We start from the raw sequence: 11,014 nt of genomic DNA on the forward strand, positions 1-11,014 counted from the left end.
TTCTATTAATTCCTTAAACACCCCGTTTCGATCTGGTAGTTAATTCCGTTGCTCGCACACTTAGATCCCCATACCCCTTCTTCTCATTTCTTCCACACTCATTTCTTCAACCAGAAGCACACTTCACATTCTCCTCCTCTTAAAGGACTTGATCACAAGACCTTCAATCAGAACACACTTCACAACACAGTTCCCACAAGGTGTGGGTAAAGTTGTCTCAACCTCCACAAGCTTTCCCAAGAAGAATCCTCCACTGCAGCCCCCACCCAACTCACAAGCACTTCTGTCATAGCATGAGTACCCTTCTTTGAAACTCGTCTGTCCAAAATCCTTTGAGGCTCAGGTTGTATCTGACCACTCAAATCAGTGGGAGGTCATGTTGGCAAAGGTACAATAGACTGGCCAATTTTCCTTTTTAAACAAGAAACATGGAAAACTGGATGTATTTTAGATGAACTAGGCAAGTTAAGCTTATAAGCAACAGATCCCAACTTCTTCACAATCTGGAGGGCCCATAAAATCTTGGAGCTAGCTTCATGTTATGCCTCATTGCCACTGACTTCTGTCTATAAGGCTGGAGTCTTAAGAAGACCCAATCACCCTCTTCAAAAGATCTTTCACTTCTATTTTTGTCAGCATAGAATTTCATCCTCTGCTGTGCCTTCTTCATATTATCTCTCAATAAACCCCACAATTCTTCCCTTGATTTAAGCTGCCTATCAACAACATCATTAGCACAAGTACCTGATACATAAGCCATCAGTTTCGAGGGAGCATACCCATAAAGAGCTTCAAATGGGGACATTTTGATGGAAGAATGCATAGTAGTGTTGTAACACCACTCAGCAAATGGTAACCATGAAGTCCATTCCTTTGGCTTTTGACTGCAATAACACCTTAAGTACCCTTCCAAGCATTTATTCAAGGCTTCTGTTTGACCATCTGACTGAGGATGGTAAGAAGAATTGAAATCCAAAGAAACTCCTTGCATCTGAAATAATTGTTTCCAAAATGAACTAGTGAAAACTGCATCTCGATTAGAGACAATTGATCTTGGTAACCCATGCAATTTGAAGACCCCTAAAAGAAAACTTGAGCAACTTTAACAACTGTATAAGGATGTGAAAGGGGAAAGAAATGGGCAGATTTGGTTAATCTGTCCACCACAGAGAAACCACAGAGAAGCCATTAGAATTTGGCAAGCCATCGATGAAGTCCATGGAAATATCCATGGAGATTGAGGTATAGAAAGTGGTTGTAAAAGATCAGGGTACTGCACAATTTCATACTTACTGACTTGACAAACCTCACATTCTTTCACCAATCTTCTCACATCATTTCTCATGCCTTCCCACCAAAAATCTCTCCTTGCCCTTTGTAGAGTCTTATGATACCCCACATGACCTGCCTGTGGGTTATTATGGATGAACTGCAGAATCTTAGAATGGAATGAAGAAGAAGGAATGACCACCAACTTCCCTTTCCTCAGCAACAACCCTTGTTGAATAGAAAAATGTTTAGGTGCCTCCTCACCTTGCTGCAACTTAGTCACAATTTTAGAAAATTTAGAACATAAGGAATAACTTTCTTTCAACTCTTCAATCCACAAGGGAGTTGGAAAGGAAATCATTGCAAGCGCTGCTTGTTCTTCCTCATTTCTTCTTGAGAGAGCATCAGCCACCAAGTTCTCCTTGCCTTTCTTGTAATTAACTGAAAAGTCATAACCAATCAGTTTAGACACCCACTTGTGCTGTGATTCAGTGCCAATCTTCTGCTCCACCAAAAACTTCAATGCCTGTTGATCAGTTTTGATTTTAAAGGGATGGCCCAATAAGTAAGGTCTCCATCTCTGGACATCAGACACTAGAGCTAAAAGCTCTTTCTCATAGGTAGACAAAAGTAGTGCTTTTCCCTTTAAGGCTTTGCTATAAAAGGCAATGGGCTGCGAATCTTGCATCAAAACTGTCCCAAGGCCCACACCAGAAGCATCACACTCAATGGTGAATACTTTGGTGAAATCTGGTAACCTCAACACAGGAGGATTGCTCACAGCTGTTTTCAACAACTCGAAGGCAGCAGCAGCTTTATCATTCCAACAAAATGAATTTTTGATGGGAACCAAGGTGGGCCTAGTCTTAAAGATCATTTGTAAATTCTAGATGGGCCAATTACAAGATCAAGGACCAAGAAGATCAAGGAAGCAATGCACGGATTGGTGCAATCCACTTGGGATGAAGCTAGCAAGAGCCCAACACTCAAGATGGGCTTGAAAGAAGGAGAACCAGCTTTGATCCACTTGATTCAAGCTGTGGAAGACATGGCTTAGAGATAGGGCCTATTGTTATTTGAGACTTCAAATTTGGTTAAATGATTTATTTTATTAGTTTAGAATAAGTGGGCTTGAAGATGTCTGGCCCACACGTCTTATTTTCAATGAACTAGAGTTTTCAAGAAGGCCTTGTATTTTGGCCAAGGGCTTACTTGGAAAGTTACTTTTAGGAATTAGGGTTTTAAGAGGTACTGTAGCGTTACTGTAGCGGTACTGTAGCCGCGGTACTGTAGCGTGACACTGTTCATCAGGGGCATTTTGGGTAAAAGGGGGCTTTATTTTGGCTAGGGTTTTAATTAGGTTTAGTTTAAATACTCCTTGTAGCCTCATTTGAAGAAGACAATATTGAATTTTATTTGTGAGTTGAGTTTTCTCCTCTTGTTCTTGATTGAACTCTTGAACTTATCAAAGGTAAATCACAACCTTTGTGGCGTTCCTCCTTTGTAATCTGGGTTCTTGAGACGGGTTCTTCAACGGGTCTAGATTTTAATATAATCTAGGTTCTTGAAACGGGTTCTCATCGGGTCTAGATTCTCCATCCTTGACTTGATTTTTGGCTTTCTTGGGAAGTTTTCAAATTGATTGTGGGTTCAAGGGAATTCATTCCCACGGGTTCATATCATTTGGTATTCAGAGCAAGGTTTCCAATCAGGTCTTATTCTATCTTTTATTTCTTACATATTTAATTCTAGGGCTTCATTGTTCTAGGGTTGATTACAAAAAAAAAAAAAAAAAAAAAAATAGTGGTGGTTAGCAGACTTCTTCACTATTGTTAGGGTTGCTGAAATTCATTGTTCTAGGGTTTGTGTTGGCTGAAATCTCTTGTTAGGGTTTCTGAGTTATTGTTAGGGTTTTCTCAACTGCTTATTCTTGTTTGTGATCAAATCAGTTGGTGAAAGGAAAAGAAAAGAAAAGAAAAGAAAGGAAAGGAAAAGAAAAGAAGAGAAAATAAAAGAAAAGAAAGGAAAAGAAAAGAAAAGAAGAGAAAAGAAAAGAAAAGAAAAGAAAGGAAAGGAAAGGAAAAGAAAAGAAAAGAAAATTTGAAAAAAAAAAAAAAAAAAAAAAGAAGAAGAAGAAGAAGAAGAAGGAGAAGAAGATAAGGAGAGGTAGCATATTTAAAGGTTGCTACATAGTTACAACAAAGACAAAGAAAAACATTTGTTGATTGAGTTTTATCCTCAAAGGGGCTGAATACATATTTGTAGTTGGTATCTTGTTCTATAATTACTCTTTCCCTCATATAAATTCCTTGAGTCCCGTGTCGTTTTATTCCTTCCTTGTTTCTTGTTTCTTGGATCTATATTACTGGTTGGAATAATACAAGGTTGTATTATCTTGATTTAGTTCAACTAGTTCTTAAAGAACTTGAGCGGGAAAACTATTGAGGTAAAAGGCAAGAGAGTGTGAGACTATTATCGGGGAAAAGCCAATTAGGAGTGAAACACGAGTGGAATGCCATTATTCGAGCGTAAACACATAAGGGAGTGTGTGAGGTTTTTCCACTAACATTCATTTGTGCAGCATTTTACAATGTCTCATCGGAGTGGCTCTTCACCAAAGGGGATGGTAGATAACTCATCATTTGTATTGCAATCCATGCAACAACAGTTTGAGCGGTTGAACTTGGTGTTAGGTGAAGTGAGGGATAGGATGGATCATCAAGAAGTGGTAATTAGAAATTTACAAGGCAGGAGAGATAGGAGGAGGAGTGAACCTTGTATTGAACATAACTGTAAGAATGAAGGGTATGGTGAGTCTCTTGTTGCTAGGCATGCTCTCAATATACAAATTAAGATGGAGGATATAGAGAAGCAGAGCAAGAACATTTTTCATACTAGATGCCACATCAACAACAAGGTATGTAGTATGATCATTGATTTGCGGAGTTGTATTAATTTGGCAAGCACTACTTTAGTTGAGAAACTGAATTTACCTACCTTAAAACACCCTAGACCATACATGTTGCAGTGGTCGAGTGATTGTGGGGAGGTTAGGGTCAATAAGCAAGTGCTAGTTACTTTTTCAATTGGAAAATACCAGGATATGGTCCTTTGTGATGTAGTGCCTATGCATGCTGGTCATATTTTGTTGGGGAAGCCATGGGAGTACAATAGGAAGGTGATCCATGATGGGTTAAGGAACATGTACAGTTTTGAAAAGGATGGAAAAACAATCAAACTTGCTCCTTTAACTCCAACACAAGCCCATGGGGACCATTTGAAACTGAAAAGTGAGGTTGCTCAAAAAAGAAAGAGTGAAAATGAGTGTGATCAAAAAAGAAAAAGTGAAAAGGAGATTGAGCTAAAAAGCAAGAGTGAAAGTGAGATTGAGAAAAAAAGAAATGGTGAGGCCGAAAACGAGAGAGAATATAAAATGAGTGAGATAAAAGATGAGGGTGAGGCTGAAACCTCAAGAGAAAGAGAGAATGAGTTGAAAAACAGTTGTCAGGTCGAGAGTTCAAAACAAGATGAAGGAAAAGAGAGTGACAGAAAAAAAGAGAGTGAAAAGCAAAAAGAGAGTGAAAAAGAAAAGAATTGTGGAAAGAAAAGAGAGAGTGAAGAAAGTGAGAGAAAAACAAAAAGAAAAGTGAGTTTTTATGCTAAGGCGAGTCTTAATACTAACGAACTTGACGTATCTTTGCCTAGTGTTATTGTCTTTTTGTTGCATGGATATGAGGTTATGTTTCCTAGAGGTGTGTTTAGTGGATTGCCACCTATTAGGGAGATAGAGTACTACATTGATTTTGTGTCAAGTGCGACAATTCCTAACCGACCTTTCTTTGAAGAACATGAGTCTTTTTCACACTTGAAGGGACAAGGTAAGCCGTTGACTATAATGCATGCTAAGCGAGAGGACTGTGTTGAGACTTTTCCTCATGTATTCAAATACACACAAGGTATGGAAAATTTTGTGGTTGATGCTTTAGCAAGAAGGTACGTCCTTATCTTCATTTTAGATGTAAAATTGTTGAGACTTGCATATAATAAGGAATTGCATGCTAATGATGATGACTTTGCTAGTGTCTATGGAACATGTGAAAAAGTATCGTTTGGTAAGTTCTATAAATTAGATTGGTACTTGTTTAGAGAGAATAGATTTTGTGTGCCAACTAGTTTTATGCTTAAGTTGCTTGTGTGTGATAGACATGGTGGTTTGTTGGGTAACTTTGGTGTAGGGAAAACTTTCAACATGTTGCATGAACATTTGTGGAAGTATTACTTGCCATTCATTGAGTTTGCATATGATTGGAGTGGTGTAAGAAAAACTTCAGGTGTGTTTCTTGAACGTTTGTGGGAGTATCTTTTGCCATTCATTGACTTGCTACATGAACATTTACGGGAGTATCATTTGCCCTTATTAGAGTGTGCATATAAAACCTTGCATACTACTATTTCTTATTCTCCATTTGAGGTTGTTTATGGTTTTAATCCACTTACTCATTTACCTCTGATGGCTTTGCTTGTTGATGATAGGAGTAGCTTGGATGAACATTTTCAATTTCTTGAGAAAATTAATGAAAATACACGTGAAGTAGATCTTTCAAGTAAGTATCAAGTTTTTGCTATTTTCAATGTTACTAACATTTTTCCTTTTGATCCAGGTGGAGATTCGAGGTCGAATCCTTTTGAGGAGAGGGGGAATGATGGGAACCAAGGTGGGCCTAGTCTTAAAGATCATTTGTAAATTCTAGATGGGCCAATTACAAGATCAAGGACCAAGAAGATCAAGGAAGCAATGCACGGATTGGTGCAATCCACTTGGGATGAAGCTAGCAAGAGCCCAACACTCAAGATGGGCTTGAAAGAAGGAGAACCAGCTTTGATCCACTTGATTCAAGCTGTGGAAGACATGGCTTAGAGATAGGGCCTATTGTTATTTGAGACTTCAAATTTGGTTAAATGATTTATTTTATTAGTTTAGAATAAGTGGGTTTGAAGATGTCTGGCCCACACGCCTTATTTTCAATGAACTAGAGTTTTCAAGAAGGCCTTGTATTTTGGCCAAGGGCTTACTTGGAAAGTTACTTTTAGGAATTAGGGTTTTAAGAGGTACTGTAGCGTTACTGTAGCGGTACTGTAGCCGCGGTACTGTAGCGTGACACTGTTCATCAGGGGCATTTTGGGTAAAAGGGGGCTTTATTTTGGCTAGGGTTTTAATTAGGTTTAGTTTAAATACTCCTTGTAGCCTCATTTGAAGAAGACAATATTGAATTTTATTTGTGAGTTGAGTTTTCTCCTCTTGTTCTTGATTGAACTCTTGAACTTATCAAAGGTAAATCACAACCTTTGTGGCGTTCCTCCTTTGTAATCTGGGTTCTTGAGACGGGTTCTTCAACGGGTCTAGATTTTAATATAATCTAGGTTCTTGAAACGGGTTCTCATCGGGTCTAGATTCTCCATCCTTGACTTGATTTTTGGCTTTCTTGGGAAGTTTTCAAATTGATTGTGGGTTCAAGGGAATTCATTCCCACGGGTTCATATCAATTTTTCTTCAATAGATCTGTTAAAGGTGCTGCTATGGATCCATAACTTCGTATGAATTTTCTATAATAACTTGTTAATCCTAAAAACCCTCTTAAAGACTTCAAGGTTTTAGGAACAGGTCATTGAACCATGGCTGTTGTCTTGGCAGCATCAGTTTGTACCCCTTTCCCCGAAATAATGTCGCCCAAGTACTCTATTTCATGCACCCCAAACTTACATTTAGACATCTTTGCATAGAGTGTGTGTTGCCTCAGGATGCCCAACACAGTTTCTACATGCAACAAATGATCAACAACATTTATGCTGTACACCAAAATGTCATCGAAAAAGACCAAAACAAACTTTCTCAAAAAAGGTTTGAAAATGTGATTCATCAATCCTTGAAAGGTGGCCGGAGCATTGGTAAGCCCAAATGGCATTGCCAAGAACTCATAATGGCCTTCATGAGTTCGAAATGCTGTCTTCTGAATATCCCTCTCCCTTACTCGACTCTGCTGATATCCAGCCCTTAAATCCAACTTGGAAAAAATCTGAGCTCCAAATAATTCATCAAGAAGTTCATCAATGACAGGTATTGGGAATTTATCTTTAATGGTTTCTTGATTAAGGGCTCTATAGTCTATACACATACGCCAAGTCCCATCAGCCTTCTTAACCAATAACACTGGTGAAGAAAATGGACTTTGGCTGGGTCTTATTACACCAGTTTGCAGCAATTCATGGACAATTTTCTCTATTTCAGATTTCTGATAATGAGGATACCTGTAAGGTCGAACTGAAACAGGAGAAACTCCATCCTTCAGGTTGATTGGGTGATCGAAATCTCTTCTTGGTGGCAATCCCACAGGTTCGGCAAAAACATCCTCAAATTCTTTAAGCAACTCAGCCATTGGTCCTTCAGAACAAACTTCAGTCTTCTGTTGCTCCCCAGGCATTAACTGCAACAACCATTCTTGTTGACTTATAAAATCTTATTTAATTGCCATAGTTCCTGACATCATGAGAACACTTGCAGAATTCAACCCTTGCAACTTAATCATCTGACCACCCCACTCAAAACTCATTGACATATCAATAAAGTTCCAAGTAATGGAGCCTGAGGTTCTCAACCACTGAACTCCAAGAACTATATCACATCCCCCCAAGGTTGACACATGAAAGGGGACAGAAAATTTTGAACCTTGGATCTTGATTAATTCTTCACCCCTTCCCTGGCTCAAAATTTTATCACCATTGGCCACCCTCACTTGCAAACTGTAGTCTTTCCTGACATTCAGTTTAGCTTCTTGGACCACCAAAGGATCCAAGAAGTTATGTGTGCTTCCAGAATCAATAAGAATCTCGACAGAACAAGGGACAATACTACCATGCAGCCTCATAGCATTGCCATTATTGCACCCAGAAATGGCATTAACAGAAACTTCTAAAGTCCCTTCACTATCACCACAAACCTCCACCTCCTCCACGATCACAGATTCTTCAAGAACAGGCTGGGGACCTTCATCATCGGCATGGATCAAATAAACCTTGGGATTCTTGCACACATGATTAGGATTCCATTTTTCTTCAAAGTGATAACAGAGGTCTTTCTTCCTCTTCTCATCCATTTGTGAAGAAAAAACTCTCTTTGTTGGCATTCCATTCTTCTGAAACTTGGAACTATCCTCCACAGTTTCCCCATGACTCTTAACAGGCAATGCTGTATTATTTCTCCAAGATTTCCTTGATGCCAAAATATACTCCTCCTGGATCTTAGTAAGACCAAAAGCAGCATTAAGATTTATAGGATTTAGCATTCTTACAGGTAGTCTAACCTCATCTTTAAGACCACTCATAAAACAGCTCAGTTTATGCTTTTCTGGCAGACCCTTCAGTCTATTGGACAAAGTTTCAAACTGTGCTTTGTAGATAGCCACAGAAGACACTTGTTTCAATCGTGTTAAAGCCTCCATAGGATCATCATAGTCTGTAGTACCAAACCTGACCAGCAAGGCTTTGACAAAAGATTCCCATACCCCTTCTTCTCATTTCTTCCACACTCATTTCTTCAACCAGAAACACACTTCACATATTGCTGGAATGAAGACTCTCCAAAAGATCTTTTTGGGTACCTCGTATGTCCCGAACACTCGCTCGAACTTACATCGAAGCAGAATAAAATGTTTTCTGAGCACTAGCTCAGACTTGTTAAACCAAGTGAAAAACAGAGTGCATCAGAGGTGTTTGAGAAAATGCATCAAAGAAGACTAGAGTCTGAACAAGTATTTTCTTTGTATTCCATCCACTTCCTTAGTACAGTAACACTCAATTATAGAAAAAATATTTACAGGAAAATCTTTCTAGAAGAGTCTACAACATTCTATTGAGAAGAGTTGGTTTTATCATTATGTTGAGAGGCAACTACGGATGGAGTGGAGGTGACTTTCTGTTACGAATGTGCAGAGGACGTGGAGGACGTGGCTTGTGAGGTGGTATCCTCTAAGGCAGGTCCATGTGCTCTAATATTCCCCTGCGTTTCAAGAGGCACCGATAGAATGGTGAGGCTTGAACGTAGAAGAGCAAATCGTGCCAAGGAGAGCGGCTTTGTGAAAATATCTGCAATTTGTTCCTTACTTGGGACAAAGGAGACAGTGAGAGTTTTGTTAGCGACACAATCACAAACAAAATGATAATCAAGATCCACATGTTTAGTCCGTGAGTGTAAAACAGTATTAGCCGAAAGATAAGTTGCACCAATGTTGTCACATAACAGGTGTTGTGCTTCAGAAATAAAAATTCCCAATTCTTTAAGCAAAGCTTGTATCTACAAAAGTTCACAAGCAGTATTTGCAACGGATTTATATTCTGCTTCAATCGTAGATCTAGCTATTGTTGGTTGTTTCTTAGAGCCCAAAGACACTAAATGTGACCCAAAGTAAACACAAAAACCACCCGTCGATTTTTGATCATCCGGGCAACCAGCCCAATCAGCATCAGAAAATGCTGTTAGTTTATGAGGTGAGGCAGAAGAGAAAAATAAGCCAAAGGAGATTGTGAGTTTGAGGTAACGCAGTATGCGTTTGACAACTTGTCAATGAGAGTTACGAGAGCAGTGCATATACTGGCAGATTTTATTAACTGCAAATGAGATATCTGGACAAGTGAAGGAAAGGTACTGGAGACTACTAACAACACTTCGGTAGAGGTGAGGATCCTCAAAAGATGACCCATCAAGAATGGACAGTTTATCCGAAGTGGACATAGGTGTTGACACGATTTTGAACTCATGCATATTAGTCTTCTTCAATAGATCAGAGATATAACAAGACTGAGATAAGAATAGACCGCCAGCCGTGCGATAAACATGAATCCTTAAGAAGAAGTTAAGAGAATAGAGGTCTTTTACAGTGAAAGACATGGACATAGAGTGAATGAAATCAGTAAGAAGAGAAGAATCTGAGGCAGTAACAATTATGTCATCAACATGAATTAGAACATACTCAGAAGCAGTAGCAGATGAAAAAATGAAAAGTGATTAATCAGAAATGGAGGCATGAAAACCGAGTGCCAATACTCTTGAACTAAGTTTGGCAAACCAAGCCCTAGGGCTTGTTTCAAGCCATTGATTGATTTTTTTTAATTTGCAAACAAAATGAGGGAGTTCAGAATGAACAAACCCAGTTGGTTGCTGCATGAAGACATCTTCTTCCAAGTCCCTGTGTAAGAATGCGTTCTGTATATCCAACTGATGAAGAGGCCATTTTCGAGACACTGTAATTGAGATCAAAAGCCGAATGGTAAATGGCTTAACTACAGGACTGAAAGTCTCTGAGTAGTCTAGCCCAACTTGTTGATGAAACCCTTTGGCGACAAGGCGAGCCTTGCGTCGTTCAATGGTCCCATCAGCAAGATGTTTGGTCTTAAGGACCCATTTTGAACCAAGAAGATTTTGACTGGGATGGGGAGGAACGAGAGTCCAAGTATCGTTTCAGAGAAGTGCTTCAAATTCACTGGCCATGTCAGTACGCCAAATAGAAAATTTAGAAGCCTCCGTGTAGGAGGTGGGCTCTTTGGGAATGGAGGAATGGGTGGTGAGAGAGGCACTGTGTTTCGGAGGTGGCCATGGGATGGTGCCATCTTGGCGTTGAAGAGGATGGGTGATGAGAGCTTTGGATCAAGTAGTCATTGAGTGAAGATTTGTGGAAGACGGGATGGAGGACGA

The 11,014-nt window shown here is 39.3% G+C and overlaps 1 protein-coding gene across 1 annotated transcript; it reads right to left on the bottom strand.

Annotated features, from left to right (window-relative positions):
* Positions 1-496: 496 nt before the first annotated feature.
* On the bottom strand, positions 497-10,553 carry LOC121236540. The gene is made up of 6 exons (XM_041132991.1): positions 10,470-10,553; positions 9,246-9,616; positions 7,797-8,793; positions 6,942-7,751; positions 1,307-2,065; positions 497-991 (listed from the first exon to the last, which is right to left on the bottom strand). The coding sequence occupies exons 1-6, from the start codon at positions 10,551-10,553 to the stop codon at positions 497-499; spliced, it is 3,516 nt and encodes a 1,171-aa protein (XP_040988925.1).
* Positions 10,554-11,014: the final 461 nt, after the last annotated feature.

The sequence above is a fragment of the Juglans microcarpa x Juglans regia genome, chromosome 6S (genome assembly GCF_004785595.1).
Source record: "Juglans microcarpa x Juglans regia isolate MS1-56 chromosome 6S, Jm3101_v1.0, whole genome shotgun sequence".
Lineage (NCBI taxonomy): Eukaryota > Viridiplantae > Streptophyta > Magnoliopsida > Fagales > Juglandaceae > Juglans > Juglans microcarpa x Juglans regia.

Excerpts from the sequence above, each read along its gene's own strand:
- LOC121236540 (XM_041132991.1), bottom strand. The coding sequence starts at position 10,553 with ATGGCCTCTTCATCAGTTGGATATACAGAACGCATTCTTACACAGGGA. Across the intron at positions 9,617-10,469 it reads TTCATGCAGCAACCAACTGG|ATACAAGCTTTGCTTAAAGA; the intron begins GTTTGTTCATTC and ends GAACTTTTGTAG. Across the intron at positions 8,794-9,245 it reads TCCACGTCCTCTGCACATTC|GTTTGGTACTACAGACTATG; the intron begins GTAACAGAAAGT and ends CTTGCTGGTCAG.